The 22,643-nt window shown below is 36.7% G+C and overlaps 2 protein-coding genes across 5 annotated transcripts in view; one reads left to right on the top strand and one right to left on the bottom strand.

The window, feature by feature from the left end:
- Window positions 1-17,286, top strand: part of pkmyt1 (protein kinase, membrane associated tyrosine/threonine 1) — a 37,110-nt gene extending 19,824 nt beyond the window's left edge. For all 4 annotated transcript variants that reach the window (XR_012387451.1, XR_012387450.1, XM_005156122.6 and 1 more), the window contains 1 exon segment: window positions 16,633-17,286. Coding sequence is in view for 2 of the 4 variants with exons in the window: in XM_005156122.6 (XP_005156179.1) it covers window positions 16,633-16,894 (262 nt within the window). In the remaining 2 variants the exon portion in view is untranslated.
- Window positions 1-22,643, bottom strand: part of med1 (mediator complex subunit 1) — a 700,564-nt gene that overhangs the window by 330,192 nt on the left and 347,729 nt on the right. The window lies entirely within an intron of this gene.

The following is a 22,643-nucleotide window of genomic DNA, read 5'->3' as shown; positions in this document are numbered from 1 at the left end:
GGTTTTAAAGGGAACAATTTTCCTTGATTAAGGGGAGGGACATTGAGCTGGTTACATGACTGCTTCAGGTAGAGGACTGTTTGGCAATGGTCAGAAATTGGGCATTGAGGTCTAACTGTAAAGGCATTAATAAAATACGGGTCAATGTCTGTCATTGAATAATCAACTACGCTTGCTCCTAATTTGGAGCAATATGTAGGTCTACCGAAAGAATCTCCTTTGGTTCTACCATTTATAATATATAAACCTAGACTTTTGCAAAGTTTAAGTAATTGTTTCCCGTTTACATTAATAAAGTTATCACAACTGGTTCTCGGAGTAATGACAGATGATGAGTAAGACATGTTCTCAGATATATGATCATTATCAACAATATTTATGTAATCAATTTCTCTTCCTGTCCTTGCATTTATATCTCTACATATGAGAGTGTGTCCTCTGGACTGGTAGTGCAGGACGTCTCTCTGCAGCTGCTGAAAGCAGTCTTCTTTATGATAAGGAGAGTCATGGGGTGGGATATATACAGCACATAGGTAAAGGTTACTCTGTGGCAGGATCGATTTTAATTCAAGCCAAATTAGTGAATTTTCAGTTTTAATGACTTTAATCAGATGTTTTAGATTAACTTTGTGCCATATAAGAATGCCACCTGAATCACGGCCACATTTGATGTGGTAGTGTTTGACTGAGGGTACAATGATCTCTCTGTATCCTCTTGGACAGTGTATGTTCTCATTACTCCGACACCAGGTCTCAATAAATATGACTATATCTATGTCTTTTATATTATTAAGTAGGTCTTGGTCTGTAGACTTGTTTAGTCTCTCTCTCTCTCTCTCTCTCTCTCTCTCTCTCTCTCTCTCTCTCTCTCTCTCTCTTTCTTTCTCTATTGGTAAAGTGCTGTCAACAAATATTTTTCCTCCATATCCCGGCCTACGGCAGCTGGATTAGTCCAAAAGGCGCAGTACTTTTTTTGGTTGGACCTGTTTTAGTACGGATCATATTCTTACCACAAACGAATCGCTCCAGGGTTCGTTTAAAAGCGTACCGAGACCACCTCTTCAAGCAGGTCTCGGTACGTTTTTGCTGCGCACTCGAGTACGATTGCTGCATTCGCATCTGCTCAAATGAACCGCACCAAGAGGGAAAACGAACTTTGGTGCGATTCAACCAAACTAAATAAGGTAGGTGTGAAAGCACCCCTAATCTGGTGTTATCCAGGTTGCTCTTTTATTAAGAGGGGTTAGGGTTTTTTATTAAGGGAGTTTGGGAAAAGTCCCTAAAAGAATTGGAGAATTCAACATTTTTAGGAGGTCCATTTCTAAACCGTTTGACGCCATTTTGAACAACTGATGTGTGGAGTGTGTCATGACTGCAGGTTGATGTTTTCATAATCTCTCCTTCAAGATTTTACTATCAGCTGTCTTGAAATCAGACATGATGTCTGTTTTCTTAAGTTGTGGTTGAGCCTGTCTGATGTTGGCACAACTTGGTTGATTGGATGAGCTGATTGCCTTTCTGATTAGTTAGTCCCTCTACTGTTGCAAAGAGCAATTCAATATCATTGAAAATAATTCAAAATCAATATATATATATTGCGATAGAATTTTTTTCAATAACGATCATATGATTTTTAAACCCATTTCTTGTATTTCAATATAAATTTGCATATGTATATTTTAATATATGTAAGATCTTATACATTGTATCATTGTCACTAAATGACTTTCAGTGCTCAGCCGTAAAGAGCGTGATCATGTCACTTGCATGATGTTGTACATCACAGACTCGCAGCTGCCAGTGCTCATCAGTTCACTTCGTCGCAGTCTCGCAGAAAGTTTAAGCTACAAAATGAGTGCCCTGAATACAGATGTGTCTGAACAAGCTTCCACGAGTAAGAATACAGACAAATTAGTTGATGAGAGAGAGAAAAAAGTGCCGACTAGCAGCGGGGACATGTCAAATCTGTTCCACCCGATAGAACAGTGGTCGGGATCCTATGGCAAAACCCACCATGCAGCTTTTGTGCCAAAGTACAAATTGAGCGAAAGCTAAAAAAAAACCTTGTGCATGGTAAATACCTGCATGTGTGTTTATGTGAGAGAGAGACTGTCAATGAGTCAGAGTGAAAAACAGCTGTTAGCAAAGCTGTGTGCAGTGTTGCCAGATGTTGCTTACTGAGTCCAGCCCAAAAACTATCCAAAACCCGCCGAAATGCAAAAACAACCGCCCAATCAAATTCAAAACTGCCCGATCTGGCAACAATGGTGAAGTGCATTGTGTATGCACGCATACACTAATGTAGTTACTTGCCTACGTTTAGTCACACAGCTTTATTGCGTCTACAATCACTCTCATTGATTATTGTTTTGCGCGCAGTGAGCAGTGAAAATAAATAATGAAATTGTGGCCTACTAAATAACGTATGTATTTTCAAAAATGCCAAAGGCAGTCAAGCATACATATACATTTTTTTTAAACCAGAGTAAATCAGATAATGAGCCTGATCAAGATGAAACTACGCCCTCCGTGTAGGATTTCAATCAAACTTCGATTATTAACACGTGCATATACACCTATAAATTACACGCATATAAACCTATACTATACTTCAAACATGTATGAAACTTTTATATATATATATATATATATATATATATATATATATATATATATATATATATATATATATATATATATATATATATATATATATATATATTAGGGATGTGCAGAGCAGCCGTTATTTGTATCTATATTTGTATTTGTTGAGGGGGTAAAAGTATTTGTATTTGTAAAATTCAAAATGGCGTAAAAATATAAAAATATATATTTTTTTATTACACTTCTAATTTACGTTATAGTGAAAGTATTGTTTAATTATACCCATTATATAAATTATAGATATGCAATATTGGTTGTTGTTTTTGAACATGTGACAAGAAATGTCATTGAAAAGAAAATAACATAACAGCCATTATCTCATCCATGGTTAAACCAACAACTAATAAAATCCCATTGTGAATATTATGAACCCCACCACCACCGTTCTTGTTGAAGGACACTGAATAGACAGAATAAAACAAATAATACTTCAAAAAACTTCTTCGGAAAGAACTTCTTTCCAATGCACAGAATACCAAAAACTAAAATGAACTAAACAAAACTAAATAAACCCCTGACTGGAAGATCTGGCAGAACAAAAGTATTCTATATAATACTAAAAGATACAGCCCTGCTATTGTCATCTGCCTGCCACAAAACAGACACAAAGTTTCTTTGTTTTTTTACTTTTTTTATGTTTGAAACTGACTTGCTTGTTGGCGTGGGTTTCCTCCGGGTGCTCCGGTTTCCCCCACAGTCCAAACACATGCAATACAGGTGAATTGGGTAAGCTAAATTGTCCCTATTGTATGTGTGTGAAAGAGAGTGTATGGATTTTTCCCAGTGCTGGGTAGCAGCTGGAAGGGCATCCACTGCGTAAAACATGCTGGATAAATTGGTGGTTCATTCCACTGTGGCAACCCCAGATTAATAAAGGGACTTGGCCGAAAAGAAATGAATGAATGATTATGCATAGAAGATGTTGACAGATGATTAATATCTCTGCCTCTGCTGATTTCACTTTTGCTCACATTACATACAGTATCACTTTGTTTTATCTGCAGCACCACTGACTGTAAAATTCTTCCACAAATAACTTGAAGGTTTTTTTTTTTTTGACTGGTGGAGGACCAAGAAATGGCTCAGCAGCAGTCTCACTATTTTTCTATTTGGGTGCCCAAATGTATTTGAGGAGTTTCAAGTTAATAAAAAGTGATGGAAAGCTATGCTAAGGTTAACTAGCCTATAGCATATATCTTGCTGTCTGCAAAAGACAGTAATTTAGACGTACCATATAACTCCCATAAGTGCATACTATTCGACACAACTGCACAAGCATCGTTTTCACCTTTATAAACGAATGTTAACGTTACTCTGTCAACAGTCTATTGTCTAAATTACTGCGCTAACAGAGCTAACGTTACTTAAACAGAGAGCACCCGATTGCAAACGTCAAAAATGCAGCGTAATGGAATATCTCAATCAAACTCCGCTTTAACTCCGCTACAAGTTTATAAACTGCATCTGGAACCCAATTAAGGTACAAAAATCTGTTTAACATAAATAGTGATGCAGTGAAGCATTTTTTTCTGTTGCTGTCTGTGTAGAGAAGCCTCTGCCAAACACCTTTTACCTCCACGCACCCCGCCTTCTGACTCCTGAGCGTCTCACTCACTCTCACTCACTCACGCGGGCATGCACTGTGGTCTCATGAGGAAACGCTGCTTTTTGACACAATGTTTTTCTTGCTCCCGAATACAAATAATTTTTCAAGTATTTGTTCGAAATAAGTAAATAAGTATTCGTAAAAACACGCTTCTCGTGCCTTTCCGAATACCGTATTCGGGTTCGGCTCCACCCATAATATATATATATATATATATAGCAGTGCGATATGGCTGTATCATAGCTACGAGTGTGATATTGCATTTATATAACAGTTTGACGCATAATTGTGTATATAAAAACAAAATCAAACATGGAGAGTCTCAAAAAAGTCTCATCTCCCATTCCCTTTAAGAGTCAGCTGCGTCGCGCCAAGAGCGCATTCGCTATTTACAGGACGCAAAGTAAGTCTAAGTGGAAAAAATCTACTGCGTAAGAATGAGAGATAATGGATCACTTTCACTTTCGCTCTTGGATAGGAAAACCTTTACGCACAGACATCAATTAGTCTAAATACTTCTGTTTGTTAAGCGCAAATATTCGTTTCAAAACTATTTCTAAATTCAGTTCAAATTCCAGCAAACAAATAAATGAATAATAATAGCAAAATGTGCTCAAAAACCTGAGTTATATCCTAAAACACATGCTGTGCCCCATATGGTCTAAAACCTGCAGGTGGGCAAATATAAGCTTGTTTCTAATGAAACAAATATACATATGGATATAATAAATAATACTGCTAATAATAATAACATTATACAAAAGCAAATTGTTATGAATGAACTGAAAAAGCCTCCCGAGATGAAGAAGACATAAAAGCAGTGGTTTTTCATATTTATGTAGGCTAGAAAATAATATGTTTTGTAGTATTTTAATCCTTTATGTTTATATCCTATATCTATTCTTATTATATCCTATATATATCCTTAATATTTACATTTTTTCATATGTAAAGATATTTGCCTATTGCTCTCTTGTGCGTATTAAGCAGTGCGTAAGCGAGGCGCAACTCTGCGCCGGAGTTTAGACCGGGTTGGTTTTGGTCTAATGAAAAATCTATTATAGTTTCTCAAAATAGCAACGCGCCAGCGGTCCGCCTCAGAACGCCTTCCTATTTAGACCAGAACGCCTATGGGCGCAAAAATGAGCGATAATGCATTTGCTATTTAAACAGCGTAGCACAACGCCTCAAAACGACTCTTGCGCCAAGCGTAAACTACCAAAAGACTACTGCGTCACGCCTTGCGCCACACTGCGCCGGGTGTATGATAGGGCCCTAGATCTGTAGTGTCTGCTTTTTGCTGGCTGTATGTGGGCGAAATAATACACAAAGGGTAAAGAGGCTGTACGGGTGCTGATATTACTTAAATAGATCACGGCTATCAGCCAATCAGATTCGAGAACCAGACAGAACTGTTGTATAAATATATACATGTGTATATATATACGTATATATATATATATATATATATATATATATATATATATATATATATATATATATATATATATATATATATATATATACCCAAATTATCAATCAGGAATCTGGTTATTGCAAAGCTGATGAAATAGAAAGAATGTGATTAATAGAGGTATTAAATCTGTTAAATAATGAAAGTGTTATATAAAACATAAAATATTAGTCGATAAAAATAGACTTTATATAATATTTAAGAACTATTTTATGTTAAACCTTTTAATTTAATTAGGTAATTGTACACAAATATATTTAAACAGATATAACCCTTAAAGGGTCACGAAACACCAAAACACATTTTTTTGAATGTTGACAGTCGTATATGTGTCCCACACTGCTAAAAACACTATTAGGACACCTATATTTCACTAAAAAGTGTAAATTGGTTGTTTTTGAAACGAATTTTTGAAGCTGCGTCATGGTCATGACATAATAGCGTTGTATTCCAGCGTGCAGACTGGGCGTCTGTGCCAGAGTGTGTCTTATTACGTCTTACAGTGTGATGCATTAATGCATGAGTAAGGCTTGGTTCAAACCAATCAGCGCGCTCTATTGTGCAACTTCATTAATGTTCATTACTGTCACAGTGTTTAGACGGCAGAGACGCCACATTGTATTGGCAAAACAAGCGTGAAGTGTTGCTTTTATAGTTTGCTGCAGTTAGGTTTCGTTTTCATTTTCTCTCTGTGAGAGCTCAGAGTCACGTGTGGATTACAGTGTACGCGACGCTCGACAACAATAACTTGCATGTCTAAGGAGGATCATTGTTTACCTGAGAGCTGTTCTCATCTGCGAACGCAGAGATCCGGATTCGCTTGTAGTATTCTCTTCATAAAGACGCAGCTCTAGTTGCTGGTGATTGTCCTGTCTCTACAGATTTGGTAAGTGAGCGACCAGTTCTCTTTGTTTATTCAGTTTGTTCGTATCTAACAAACTATTGCACCGAGTGTAAACATGTTAGCACCACAACCAAACTTTAACCTCGTGTAGGGTATTTACCGCATTTAGTGACCGGAATAACACACGCATCTTTCTGACACTACTTGCCGTGTGCATCTAAGTTTCCGGGAAATGCTGAGGTTTTTTTTTTCTCTCATTCGCCGTGCGGTATCAAACATTGCATGAAAAATACACGCTTAGAGCAGTTCCTCCAATCAAATATCTTGTTTGTCGCGAGGGACATGAATGAATTCCCGGAATGAAAGAGCCAAACTGCAGTTAAAGTCCACCATTTAATAATTTGGCAAATAATTCGACTACAGATGTCCATGTAGGTTAAACACCATCACTTTCTACTGTGTGTATGTATTTTGACTCTGAAACTCGCGTGTGCACAAATAGACACTCCCACACCATCCCACTTTTCTTCCTCCGACACTCCCCCCTAAACAGAGCTGGACACGCCCACTTTTCTGACTTTTTCCAAAGTAGAGGTGTGAAAACACCCTGCTGAAATGAGGGGGTTTCATGGCCCTTTAAAGGCATTCAAGATGAAAAGAAACCAGAACTGAATATACTCATCTGTTGTAAAGGCAGAAAACAAATAAAAAGTAAAAATTTATTTTTTGTACTTTTATTAAAAAAAAAAAAAAAAAGTTATAAGAGCCTGGAGTTATTATAGACTTTGTAAATTCAGTTTGCAGACATTTGTAGGTACAGAAATCTGTTGTGTGCAGTTTTTTTCCTGGTTTTTAAAGTTTGTTCATATCGATATCGGAAATATATCACATCGACCGAAATTAAGAAATATATTGTGATATAAATTTTTGCCATATCGTCCAGCCCTATGCACCGAGATATCGCATTGAACCGAATCGATGGCATGATAATTGTAACCGAACCGTGAGACCAGTGTAGGTTCACACCCCTACCAAGAAGCCTTTAAAACATATTTGGTCCTCTTGCTGAGTGGTCCACTGATGAAAGGCTGAATTTTCAATCTTCCAACTGTTTCCAAGATTTTATAGAAATCTTTCTTGTGTAACTGCTCTTTATGGATATTGTTCTTCCCCACATGGATGATAATTCACTTTTGCAGTCTTGTGCTTCTTCTAAATGTTCTCAAGTTCTTTGTTTATATCAGAAAAAGCTGCATGAGTGAAGCAGTATGTCATTGTAGCCTTGCTTCTAAAATTCCTAATTATTGAATCTCCAACAATCAGTATCCTGATCTTGGCTGCCATCAGTGCAGAATACCACTGTCTGCTTGGCCTTGAGTCCCTGTTCCATGCAGAATTAGCTAATGAATTATGTGATCTCTGTCTGACTGGATTTGGGGACTCTTCACCCATACAGTGCATCAGGAAAGTTTTCATAGCGTTTCACTTTTCCCACTTTTTTATGTTACAGCCCTATTCCAAAATAGATTAAATAGTATTTATTTCCTCAATTCTACCTACAATACCACATAATGACAATGTGAACAAAATATTTCTTGAAATTGTTGCAAATTTATTAAAAATAAAAAACCTGAAAAATCACGTTCATAACTATTCACAGCATTTGCTCAATACTTTGTTGATGCACCTTTGGCAGCTATTACAGCCTCAAGTCTTTTTAAATATGATCCCATCAAAAGCTTGGCACACCTGTCTTTGCAAATTTTTGCCCCTTTTTCTTTTGCAGTACCTCCCAAGCTTTATCAGGTTGGATGGGAAGTGACGTTGTACAGCCATTTTCAGATCTCTCCAGAGATGTTCAATAGGATTTAGATCTGGGCTCTGGCTGGGCCACCCAACGACATTTACTGAGTTTTTGTGAAGACACTCCATTAATATTATTTTGGTGTGCTTTGGGTGCGTGTCCGAAAATAAACCGTCACCCCAGTCTGAGGCCAAGAGGAGGTTGAAGCAGGATGTTTTTCCATTCAGGATGTCTCTGTACTTTGCTGCATTCATCTTTTCCTCTATCCTGACTAGTCTTCTAGTTCCTGCTGCTGAAAAACATCCCCACATCATGATGCTGCCACCACCATGCTTCACTGTAGGGATGGTATTAACCTGATGAGCAATGCCTGGTTTTCTCCCAACATAACACCTGGCATTCACTCTAAGGAGTTCAATTTTATTCTCATCAGACCAGAGAATTTTGTTTCTTATGGGCTGAAAGTCCTTCAGATGCCCTTTGGCAAATTCCAGGCAGGGCTTTCATCTGGCCACTCTACCATACAGGCCTGATTGGTGGATTGCTGCACAGATATTTGTCCTTCTGTAAGGTTGTCCTCTCTCCACAGAAGAATGCAGGAGCTCAGACAGAGTGACAGGAGACATCTAAAAAACGGTGGCAGAGGCCTTTTTCCTCAATATTAAGTAGCCTACAGTACACACAGTTTAGTCTTGTATGCTCTCCTTGTTCAGACTTCACAAGTTTGATATGGAAATTAAACTCCCAAGGACACGTCGGGGAAATCTACTAAACTGGGTACTGAATATTCAAAATTAGAAAGAAAAAGCAGAATATCATCTGAATAAAGTGAGATTTTATGCTCTTTAGCACCTACAAATCTACCAAATCTACATTCAACTAGGAGATCGGCCTGTAGGACCCACAATCCTCTGGGTCTTTTCCTTTTTTTAAGATAAGGGAGATATTGGCCTCTCTAAGCAAGAGAGGTAACATGTTTGTCTTAAAAGAATAATCATACATGGCTAAAAGAGGATCTATTAATAAGTTCTCAAATTCTTTATACACTTCACTCCCTAGGCCATCGGGGCCTGGAGATTTACCAGATTGTAACCATTGTAAAGCCACTAAGGCTTCCTCCTTTGAAATGGGGGCATTCAGCATTGTTCTTTGCTCATCAGATATACTAGGGAGTGTTACGTTATCAAAAAACGTTTTCATAGCATTGTAATTTTGAGGAGAGTATTAAGAATTATACAAATCAGAGTAAAACTGCATAAATGTGGAGTTTCTAACTCCAGAATCAAATGATTGCTCTCCTGTAGAGTCCCTAATAGATGTAATGAACTGTGGACTAAATGTATTCTTCAGTAGTTAAGATAAATACTTATTAGGTTTATTACCATGCTCATACAATCTTTGCTTCGAGAATAATATTTTAGTACTGGCCTGCTGTGTTAACAATGAGTCCAATGAGGCACGTATTACACTTAGTTTTTCTAAATTAGTGGCAGATTAATTTTTTATGTGATCCTCTGTAGCCATTTTGAGTTCTAGTTCTAAATGTTTCTGCTTTTCTTTTTGTTTCCATTTCTTTGTTATGGAATAAGATATGACAAGTCCTCTAATATAGGCTTTACAAGTCTCCCACAGTATGGATGAATTATCTATCGACTCTGAGTTAATTGACCAAAAAATCCTAAATTCGGAATTAAAATATGAAATAAACTTATTATCTTTAAGCAATAATGTGTTAAATCTCCAATGTTTTGTGGATTTAGAAAGTCCTCCAACTAACATGTCCAGTATTACCATAGCATGATTGGATACAACTGTGTTTCTTAAAGTACAACTGGATACATACTGCAAACTAGCATTGGGAATAAAAAAATAATCGATTCTTGAATATGACTTATGAAGAGGGGAGTAAAATGTAAGGGTGCTTTCACACCTACACTTTTGTTTCGGAACGTATCTCGTTTGCCCCGTTAGCGAGGTTCAATTGGCATATGTGAACAGGGCAATCGCACTCTGTTCCGCGCCAAAGTAATCTCTCCGAGATCGCTTGAATGAGGTGGTCTCGGCTCGATTGAAACGAACCCTGGAGCGGTTCGATTGCAGTGAGAAAGCGATCCGATCCGAGCGCGGTTATATCACAGTGTTTTATGGATATGTAATAGGCTTACGGCTATATGAAGAGAGAATTATGAGTAGGGCGGGAAGTTTCGCGAGTCTCCGGATGCCCGCAAACGAGTGATGATCTCCCGGTAATCTCGCGTCTCTCTCCCAGTCCTCAAATAGGCATCATCGCGCACCCTTCTCACCCCTCCCCACCGTGTCTCTCCTCAGACACGTCACGCGCGCGCACCCTGTCAATCACCACCAAACCACCACCTCTCCTGACAGCTGAGCGGGACGCTGCAAAATAAACCCTGACACTCTGACCAATGTAAGGAGAGTTTCCCCTCACGTGACTTGTTTTAGCTCTTTTGGTCCGATTAGAAACTTTGCAGTGTGAAAGCGAACCGCTCCAAGAGCAAAGAGCAACAATGTAACAATTTTAATCTCTGTTTCGGAACAACTGAATCGATTCAAAGGTGTGAAAGCACCCTAAATTCAGTTCGCAGCGGGTTTAGAGTTTGCCATACATCAATGTAACCTAATTCTTTACATAAGAAAGATACATTTTTAGATTGCTTAGAGGGAGGGTAAGTCCTAGGGGGCAGTCTGTCCAGTAAAGGGTTCAGCACACAGTTAAGATCGCCTCCTATAATCACTTTACCTTAAGAAATATCTAACAAGTCTGAAAAAGCCTTTGTGAGAAGCTCAGGGGTAAAGTTTGGTGGGGAATATATGTTTAAAAGTGTTATCTCTTCTCCGAACAACAATCCTTTGACAATTATATAACAACCTATCTTATCTTTAACAGTATTTAAAATCTTAAAATGTACATTTATGTTCACAATTATAGCTACCCCCTACTATTCGTTGTAAATGAAGAAAAATAAATATGACCTATCCACTTGTGTCCAAGACTGGAGTGTTCCTTGTCATTTAAATGAGTCTCCTGCAACAGGGCCAAATTAACATTCTCTTTGCTCAGCCAATCAAAAACCTTCCGGATTTTCAGTTTTCCATGCAAACCCCTTACATTCCATGTAGAAACTCTTAACTTGTTAGTAACCATTTATACACTTTTTAAAATGTAATTGGTAAAATGAGAATTGATGTAACCTAAAGCTTTTCATCCGTATAATCCGCTGCAATGACGTTTCACACACAATAAAGCTAAACAAACCAAAAAAACGTGTAGACCTTAAAAAACGAAGCATTTCTGGGCAATAGAACATACATTCAAATTCAAAACCCAAACGCAACAAGATCAAAAAATAACTATGACAAATATAACCTATATAAAAACTCAAAGGAGGCATTTTCCTTCCTCAGGGAAGGAATTCCAGTCCAAACAAACCATCTGTTGCGTTCAGAAAAGGAAAAAAAAAAGTCCAAAAAACAGTCCAAAACTTACAAGCACAACTCACCCAAGAAGCAATCTACGTATCCACATTGTCCACACCGCTCAGCACGAAGTATGAAAAATAAGTAATGTTACAGAACGCAAATTGCTCATTCTGGTCGGTGCTGGAAATGTCAACAAGGCAAAGGTAAATAGCAACGCTGTTTATGATTCCGCGACGTTGCCAGTTGCAGCCGGTTTTACGCGCTGATCCTTTTCGGACATGAACTCTGAAACAGCAGCCGGTGTACTGAAAACCTTGGTGGAATTCCTGATAGTTACTTGCAACTTAGCTGGATATAACATTGCATAGCAGGCTCCGATTTCTTGCAAGCGATGTTTAACCGAATCAAATTCTCTGCGTTTACGAAGCACCGCGGCAGAGAAATCTTGATAAAAGGATACCTTACTGTTGTCGAACACCAGGTTTCCATCCATGGACAACTTTCTGCTTGCATCAAAAATCCTCTGTTTATCTCCGTAGTTATGCATGCGCACCACCATCGGCCTGGGTCTCTCTTTGGCACCTGGTCTCGGTGCTAGAGTACGGTGAGCCCTTTCAATCTTAACATGTCCTGCTTTAGTCTGCAAATAAGAAAACTCCGGGATCCATTTTTGAAGAATTAACACCGCGTTAGAGCCCTCTGCCCCTTCAGGTAAGCCGAGAATGTGAATGTTTTTGCGCCTTCCTCTATTCTCCAAGTCATCTATGTGGTCAGTAAGTGACGCGACTTGACTTTCCAGCGTGAGTACACGGGCCTGCATGCCTTCTGTAAACTCCTCCGCCGCACCAATTATTCGTTTGGCCTCATCCAGTCGAGTCTTGCAATTCTCCAGTTGTTGAGAATGAATTTGTACGAGCTCAGCTAGAGGATCAAGTTTTGCGTTTATCGTTTTTGAAATCGATTCCGTCATTTGTTGAAACGCCTTTGCCATGGAAGGGCTTAACTCAAACTCACTGCTAGTTTGGCCTCACAGGATACCGGTGACGAGGTCGGGGAAGAGTCTTTCTTGGGTTTCATTGCAGTGCGGGGCATTTTCAAAAAAGATTTTGGCCAAAAAGATTCCAGAGACATAATACTATAATTAAACGTCAAAAGCCATAAGGTTGCGTCAGATTACAATTAGTAATTCGCTGATTGGTGCAGGAGCACGTGAAAAACGCTGTTACACTCTATCCACCATCTTGCCCTCCCACTTCGGGGAAATCTTCAAAGGGAACAGTGTAATTTATAACATCATTTACATCACCCAGGCTATGTTGTTTCACTTTTTAACAAAATGTAAACATGATATAAGGAACTGCTATTTTCATTTTAAAATTAACTTAACAGACACCAAAAATGTTGAGGCATCGTGTAGCTGCATATTTATGATTGTCATCTTCACTGTATGCACATTTATAACAAAACCTAGCCTATAAGATAACTGCCTCCTTTTATTATCAGTGAAAATACGAAACATACCCTCTGTTTTACTGAATATCAATTTTAATAATCGATAATGGCTATTATAAAAAAAGTATAACGTACAATGTTTATATATTATAGAAAATAAAGACAAGCAATTAGTCAAATGTGCAGAATTCTACCTTTCTAATATTGTCAGGAGTTTCCGTGGTTACATTAATTAATATATTAACCTAACTTTGTGCTCAGCCAAAGCACGCTACCTGAGATCAAGTAATAGATTTAAAAGACCAAAATCGGGGAATATGTTGTTAGATATAGACAACAAGATGAATTAAATATCACGTTTAACAAATATAGTGAGATTAGATCCAGCTGTAGATAGCGATACAGAACTTTTTCTGTAACTTTCCCCAGCCTTGTGCCTTGAGACAATCCTGACAATCCTTTGTCTTCATGCTTGTTTTGTGCTTTGACATGCACATATCACTTCTATTAGTGATAATTTCTTTGGTTTGACTATAATATTAAAATTAACATTAGTATTAATATTATTATTAAAATTTTGGTCACTCCCCTCTTAAGTGTGTAAATAATAGATAAATAACGTATTTTAAATGAGGCACCAATGACCGCCTTTACTGTGGCAATAATTAACAATCAAAGAAAGAGTTTATCTGGCCAAATCTAAAGGATAGTGATATTATCTGACTTGTACAGCCTATTACTGTATTATCAACACAAGAATTGCTTAAGAACAACACAAAAAATACTAAATGTACAATAAATGAAGAGCTTAGGCATGAGTGCTGAGGTGATTTAGTTGAGGAGTTGTGATTAACATTTACATTTAGTCATTTAGCAGACGCTTTTATCCAAAGCGACTTACAAATGAGGACAAGGAAGCAACTTACACAACTATAAGAGCAACAATGAAAAGTGCATTAGTATAGTGAAAGTGCTATAGGCAAGTTTCAGGTCTGTAAAGTCTAAGAAGGAAAGTATTAGTATTTTTTTTTTCTTCTTGGTACAGTTAGTGTGATATCCAGAGAGGCAGTTGCAGATTATGAAGAGAAGTGGAGACTAAAGAGTTGAGTTTTTAGTCGTTTCTTGAAAATAGCGAGTGACTCTGCTGTTCTGATGCAGTTAGGGAGCTCATTCCACCAACTGGGCAGATTAAGCGTGAGCGTGAGCGAAAGTGATTTCTTCCCTCTTTGGGATGGAACCACAAGGCGACGTTCATTCACAGAACGCAAGTTTCTGGAGGGCACATAGATCTGCAGAAGTGAGAGCATATAAGAAGGAGCAAGGCCAGAAGTCACTTTGTAGGCAAACATCAGAGCTTTGAATTTGATGCGAACAGCAACTGGCAGCCAGTGCAATCGGACTAGCAGCGGAGTGACATGTGCTCGTTTAGGTTCATTGAAGACCACTCGTGCTGCTGCATTCTGGAGCAGTTGAAGAGGCTTGATAGAGTTAGCTGGAAGCCCAGCAAGTAGAGAGTTGCAGTAATCCAGTTTGGAGAGAACAAGGAGTTGAGCTGCATGTTCAGATAGGAAGGGTCGGATCTTTCTGATGTTATAGAGTGCGAATCTGCACGATCGAGCAGTTCTAGAAATGTGGTCAGAGAAGTTTAGTTGGTCATCATCAATCGTTACTCCAAGGCTTTTCACCATTTTGGATGCAGTAATGGTTTCCCCATCCATCTGGATTGAAAAGTTATGGTGTAGAGTCGGGTTGGCAGAAACTACAAGCATTTCCGTTTTTGCGAGGTTCAGCTGAAGATGATGATCTTTCATCCAGTGTGAAATATCCAACAGGCAGGCTGAGATGCGAGCTGGAACCGAGGGATCATCAGGATTAATAACTCTGTTATGTTTTCTAAAGACAAGCTAGAGTCTAATAAGGTCAAATATATTGTAAAATAACAAAAACTGAGGAAATTTTTGTTATTAATTAATATAAGTTATAAGCATCTAATTAATTAGAATATCTTAAACTTAAACACACTATGCCAAGGTATCTGATATACTCAGCCCCATTATATTTTTCTAATGTGTTTTATCTAAGGGATAATTTGTGGTGGCTTTTTCTTTTTATGCATATAACATGATTTATATATACACATATTTTTCCTAATTTACATATTTTATTTATTTTATTTATATATATTTTTTATAAATAATAATAAATGCCCTTGCCTCCATTATGAGATATTTAACCAAGGTGAAGACCTGGATGTTTTTTTTTTTTTTTTTTTTTTTTCAATGCGGGAAAAACAACTAGTCTGTTTTAGGGATCCTGCCCCTCCTGATTTATCAGGTTTAGTTGAGCTATTCACTTATTAAAACTTGTTATATGAAATCTAGGGTTTAATTGCATGTTTAATAGAAATTTTAATTTGAAAAAGAGATAAATTCATTAAATATTTTTTCCATTAACAAATTGTAAAAAAAAAAAAGTGATGTTGTTTCTCTCTTTTAATGATTCTTATAAGGTAAATCATGCGTTTATTCTGGAGATACTTGGCTATTGCTATATGTGGGTGTCAGTCAAAATGTACTGAACAGACTGCAATTTGTCCAAAATCTCTAGTTTTTTTTTTTTTTATCTCTGGGCTGGTTGCATGTCAGGTTTCAAATTGATTTTAAGTAATTAGCTTTTGTTTATTTATCCTTAAAGGATCTAGCACCTTTTTACATATCAGATATCCTATACAATCTAGATCTCCATACATTGTTAAGTGATTAAGTTTATCAGATCAGACGTTTCTGTCAATTACTATGAACCCTGGGGGTTGAACTTTTTTGTTATTGCTCTAAAGTGCTGGAATTTGCTTCCACCTCACATTAGACATGCTCCAACTTTACTTGTTTTTAAAAACCTTCTGCATTTTCTTGCTTAAGCATTTGAGACTTGTCAATGTTGGCAGCTTTGTTTTTGTTTTTGTGTTTTAGTTTAGTTATATATGTGTTGTGTCATTTATTTTATTAGTATTATTGTGTTCAGCACTTTGAGCAATACTGTGTTGTAAAAATGTGCTAAATTAATAAACAACATACATAACGGTCATTTGCACATGTGAGTGCATTGAGAAATAGAGAAATAGCTAAATTACTCATCTTTTTTTTGCCAATATTTTGTTTAAATACTTTTTGACTATTAAAACAATTTGCCTTAGCAATGTATAAATTTATTTATTTATTATTATTATTACTTTTTTCAATATTGCACAGCCCTAATTTAGATAGCTTTGTGCAAATTTGCCTGTTCTCCCATTTTATTATTTTCTTAAAATGTAAAATACAAATTCTCTTTTCTCTTTACATGTACAGAGTCCAGTCAAGGCTATCTTCTGGGAGTACTTCTACTCTACTTCCCGAATCAGACAATGATGTCATAGATGCATCATCACACAACCAGTGCATACCCTCTCCCCCCAGAAGCCATTACAGCAGCAGCAGCAGCTTGATTCATAACAAACTCACAGACTCACTGTGTATCCATGAAAGAGACACTGAACTGTCTAAAAGAAACTTTGAGCCAAAGAACTTGCTAAGTCTTTTTGAAGAGACCACCCTAGATGGTGATCACTGAGGTTTCATTGAATGCAGTGCTTTTACACGTTATATGATTTATGTATTTCAAATTTGGTTGCTATCTTAGTAGAAAACCGTTTTAATTCAATTGAGATGTTTAAACCTGGTTTGATTATTGTTTTGTAATTGTTGTTTTTGGTTGGTGTAAGTTTGCCAATATATTCAAAGATTTAAGATATATAACATTAAGAGAGAATATTTACTGTCTATGTCATTGTCATTCCTCAGAGACCACATTACATTAATGACAGTAACACAGAACTAATGACAGTTCAAGTGAAAACTGCTGAATGACTTTTGTAATAAAAAAAAAATGCACTAAGATCTAACATGACAAACTGCAAAAGCCTGTAAAAGAAATAAAAGCTTGGAACGTTGTCTTTTATTAAACTGTTGGTTGTTTCAGTGGAAATCATTAGCTTTCCATTGATGTGAACGGGATCATTTAACCTTGTTGTCACTAACGATGCAAAATCAGTATTTTGGTCTGAATGTTTAATTAAATTTACTGTCCGCTCCATACACTCTGCATTTCAAATGTCTCGCACAAGCGGTAATTTTTTATTGTCATTTAAAATAAATATTATATAGTACATAAATTAATAATAAAAAAAAAACTAAATATTACAAACTTTCAAGGATTTAAGATGTGATGACCATTAAACGCATCATAACAGTCTGGTAAAAATAATTCATCGTTGTTTTACATGCACATGCATTGAAAAAATATATAGTTTTAATAAAAACATGCACTTGTTTTTTATATTAATTTAAATATATGTAAATGGCACATGCAGGGCCTATGTTACCTACAATTATTATTGAGAATATCCCATAATCTAGTCTAAAACATAAAACCATTTTTGACTGTATTTTATTTCTGCTACTATATCACAAACTATTTCATGTTTTGTCTTTTCAAATTCAGATCTGCAACACATTTAAAAAATTGTGTATTGTAGTCAGGTGTATCAGTATTTTAGGTCATTTTTGGGAGAAATGGACGCTGTGTGCTCTTACCTAAAAAAGAAAAGGATCATCCATGTTACCAGCAACAAGTCCAAAAGCCAGGGTATGTCATGGTATTAAGTTGTGTCACTGCCCTTGAAAAAGGTAACTTCTGTGATGGCACTTTTAATGCTGAAAAGTACGTAGAGATTTTAGAGCACAATATTCTGCCTTCAAGAAGACATGTTTTCCAGGTACACCCATGCATATTTTAACGAGAAAATGCAAAACCACATTCTCCACATATTACAAAGTCCTGGATACAAAAAAAGAGGACACAGGTACTTAACTGGCCTGTCTGCAGTCCCAACCTGTCTCCAATAGAGAATGTGTGGCACATTTTGAAGCACAAAATGTGTCATCAAAGACCCCATATATACGTATACACATACATAATGACACACACACACACAAAAAAAAACTTGTAGTTAAACTCTAGATTTTCTGAGAGTCTGTGGCTTGTGAATAGTATGCAGTCTTTTGTAAGGGCTTTTTCTTTGGTGATTCCACTCTGATGACTTCCTGTCATTCATGGATCTCTGTAGTGATGTTCTGGAAAGGGGTATTTCTTGAGAAGATGTAACATTGTAATCTTGTATTTTTGGTTTGATTTTGGAGCACCACTTGGAGATCATCCTCCATGTTCAGTCATCTGCATTTATTTTTAATGTATTTGAGTGCCATGAAGGTGTCGAAAAGTTTAGGCTGGTGCCTTAAAATCTATCTGTTGCAGGATACGCTAGTGCTGTGGGGATTATCCGATGGCAAGAACAGATTATTTATATAGCACATTTAACCCTTTAACTGCCTGCTAGACCAAATGGTTGGCCATATTTTGACTGACTAGTGTGTGGAAATCACAACTTTCAAAGATGGTTACCTCTTAAATGGTAAATGCTGGTGTACTAACATTAGCACAATTGTAAGAGACTGATATTTGATTGTTTTTTGCAGTTTTTTGTTGGATGTCAACAGTTTCTATGCTACAAGAACGCACATCCTTCAGGCCCTTTTACCAGAAAATCCCTTTACTGATGAGATAATTCAGCATGTTCACTCACATACAGTGCATACACACTTAAATGTACAATTTCTCCCTAAACTCTCACACATTCTCACAAACACAGTTCTCGCTCTTTCTCTTATCTCTCTCTCTCTCTCTCTCACACACACATTTTTGTGAATTGTGGGGACATTACATTTTTATACGGTACAAACTGTATTTTCTATTGCTCTAACACCAAACCCTAGTTCTACCCAACCCTTACAGGAAATTGTGTATAGGTTTGCCTTCTAAAAATAAAAAACAATATTTAGTATGATTGAATGTCATACATAATGTCCACAAAACTCTCCATCTCCTTATAACATTTGTGCAATAGCAATGTTGTTACACATACATGGGTACACGCAAACACATATACATACACTTTTTTTCACGCTCACCTACAACTCATACACTCTCTCTTTCTCTCTCTCTCTCTCACACACACACACACACGCAGACAGATATAATCACACAGTTTCTCACTCTCTTCTACACACATTATACACTCACACACTTACACTCACACTTTGCACTAAAAGATAATGCTGAAAAGTTTTTCAATGTTTTATATTGTTTTGTTGACTTTTAAATAATGGTTTTATTGTAAACAAACAAACAAACAAGAAAATTACTGTGTTTAATGAGAATCTGCCGCGATGCAGATGCAGTAGGTAGTGCCGTCGCCTCACAGCTAGAGCCTCGGCTGGATCAGTTGGTGTTTCTGTGTGAAGTTTAAATATTCTCCCCGTGTTAGCATGGGTTTCCTCCGGGTGCTCCGGTTTCCCCCACAGTCCAAAGACATGTGGTACAGGTGAATTGGGTAGGCTAAATTGTCCATAATGTGTTAGTGTGAATGAGTGTATGTGGATGTTTCCCAGAGATGGGTTGCGGCTGGAAGGGCATTTGCTGCGTAAAACATATGCTGGATAAGTTAACGGTTCATTCCACTGTGGCGACCCCAGATTAATAAAGGGACTAAGCCGACAAGAAAATGAATGAGAAAATGAAATATGTTATTGCCTATGGCTATGATTTAGTATTCAAATTATTATTTTTTTTTTGACTGTTTTTAAATAAATTCCTCTTATACTTCATATTTTCTGATTTTAATAGGTTATTTGGGTCATTCTTAAACTACGGGTACTTTTATGTCCGTCCTTTGATCATATATATATATATATATATATATATATATATATATATATATATATATATATATATATATATATATATATATATATATAAATGTATTAATATAATTTTGTTCAAATTTATCTTTCTTTGTCAAACTAATTATAAAACTTACTTTTTTTTAAAAAATACTAGTTTTTTATTTTATATATTTTTTTCATATTATTCAACCTAGTTTTAGGTATCAAAATCACTGTTTTCGCTTTGTTGCACACCCAGAGTTTTAAACTTTAACAATGAAAATAACATTTTAAAATATTATTTATGGTATCTATTAATGTATCCTAATGAAGCACTAGTGAAATAATTTACATATTTCATAATTATTAATGTGAGACTATTATCAATATAATTTTTTTATATAAAATATAGCTGTTGCACAGTATCAGTGTCATTTCCACCAAAACACTATAATGTTGCTTTAAAACGTGGATTATTGGATATTGGATTATTGGATTATTTAGGTGATTTCTATAAAAATGAATAGTGACATCTGAGTACATGTTCGAGAATTAAATTTTTCATCAACAACAGGAAGAAAAATTGAGGAAAGTATTACTTGATAAGAAAATACATTTATTTTACGTCATTTCCAAAACATGCTGTAAGTTCAAAGGTGTTTTTAAAAACCAAACAAAATTAAGGTAAATAAGAGTATTTTATATGAAATGCTAGTATCAATTCAAAGCTAATCAGTAAAGCTATCTTTAATTTCTTCACAATGAACTGTAGAAAAGTAATTTCTACTACTGCTCACTGTGGTGGAAAACACAGCATGTGGTGAAAATGACATTTATGGTTTCAAAACCCAATTGATTACAAAAGTGCAAGGGTTGGACAATGAAACTGAAACACTGATCAATTTAGTGTTGGAGGTTTCATGTCTGAATTTGAGCAGCTGGTGGCCAGTCTTCATTGATTGCAGAGTTTGCAGAGTAAAAGAATCTATGCCCCACCCCTATTCCCACAACCATGTAACGTTTTAATCAATTTTGACCTTTGTTTTGTTTTTAAATGTAGACTGAGAGTCCTGATGAAAGTCTATAAAAGGGGTGCATTTTACGGCAAGGGTGTTTCTTGGCACAACACAGCGCATGAGCAGCACATATTTTTTTGACATGAATGTTTGTGGGATTCATACCCGGAGCGGGAACGCGTCCAGCGCATCAGCACAAGCAGGAACAGTGCAAGAGGCACACAGATATATCTTCTTTGCGCATGCATCAGTTTGTTTATGGTTACATTGCTTTCACCAGTCTTGATTCAGTTCCACACAGAGAATAACATCTTTATATAACGAAAAAAAAAAAAGTCCTTAAAACCGGCTTTTTAATAGCTAAAAAATATTTCACCAAGAATATTTTTTTGAGTTAGAAAATGGATGTGTGGCGTGAAAGCATGAGAATACTGTCAAATGCGTGACTCTATTGAATGCGTGAGAGTTGGCAGCTATGATATGCATGGCGAACTGCTTACTTGTGCCAATGCCAAATGCCTGTTTCAATGGTGCAGCAGCCAAAATCTTGGACTGTGGATAATGTGAAACGTATTGTTCTCTGATGAGTCGACATTCACTGTCTTTCCCACATGCGGGAGAGTTACAGTGTGGAGAAGCCCCAAAGAAGCATCCCACCAAGACTATTGATGCCCAGAGTAAAACATTAGGACTATGTGCACCCAATGGTCCAAACATAAAGGTAGTAGTGTGTATCAAGATGATTATGCACCAATACACACACCAAGAGTGGTGACAGAGTGGTTTGATTAACATGAGAGTGAAGTCAAACATCTTCCATGGCCTGCACAGTCACCAGAGCTATATATTATTGAGCACTATGTGGTATTTTGGGGGAATGAGTCAGGAAATTTTTTCCCTCAGCAGAATCACATAGTGACCCTGAACACTATTCTGTAAAAAGAATGGCTCAAAATCTCTCTGTCTATTGTGCAAGACTTATATCTATCATTTCTGAGATGAATTAATGATATATTGTCCGCAAAAGGAGGTCCGACACCCTACTTTTAAATTATTCATTTATTCTTTTTCTTTTCGTCTTAGTCCCTTTTTTCATCAGGGGTTGCCACCGCAGAATGACCCGCCAACTTATCTAGCTTATGTTTTGATGACCATTCAACCCGCAACCCATCTCTGGAAAACACCCATATACCATCATTCACACTCATACACATCGGACAATTTAGCTTACCCAATTCCCCTATAGTTTGGACTGTGGGGGAAACTGAAGCACCTGGAGAAATCCCACGCAAACATGCAAACTCCACACAGAAATGCCAACTGAACTTACCGGGGCTTGTACCAGCGACCTTCTTCCTGTGAGGCAACAGTGCTACCCACAGCACGCCTGACTAATAAATTATTGTGCTCTAAAACCAGGCCTTTTACTTTCATTGTCTGACCCCTGTAGATGTGTAATTCTTTTTATTTTAAAACTAATTTATAAAATATTAGAAAAATAATCAGTTATTCACAGTACTTTTA

The sequence above is a fragment of the Danio rerio genome, chromosome 12 (genome assembly GCF_049306965.1).
Source record: "Danio rerio strain Tuebingen ecotype United States chromosome 12, GRCz12tu, whole genome shotgun sequence".
Lineage (NCBI taxonomy): Eukaryota > Metazoa > Chordata > Actinopteri > Cypriniformes > Danionidae > Danio > Danio rerio.
The sequence above is the reverse complement of the archived record's forward strand: the minus strand, read 5'-3'. Positions and strand labels throughout refer to the sequence as shown.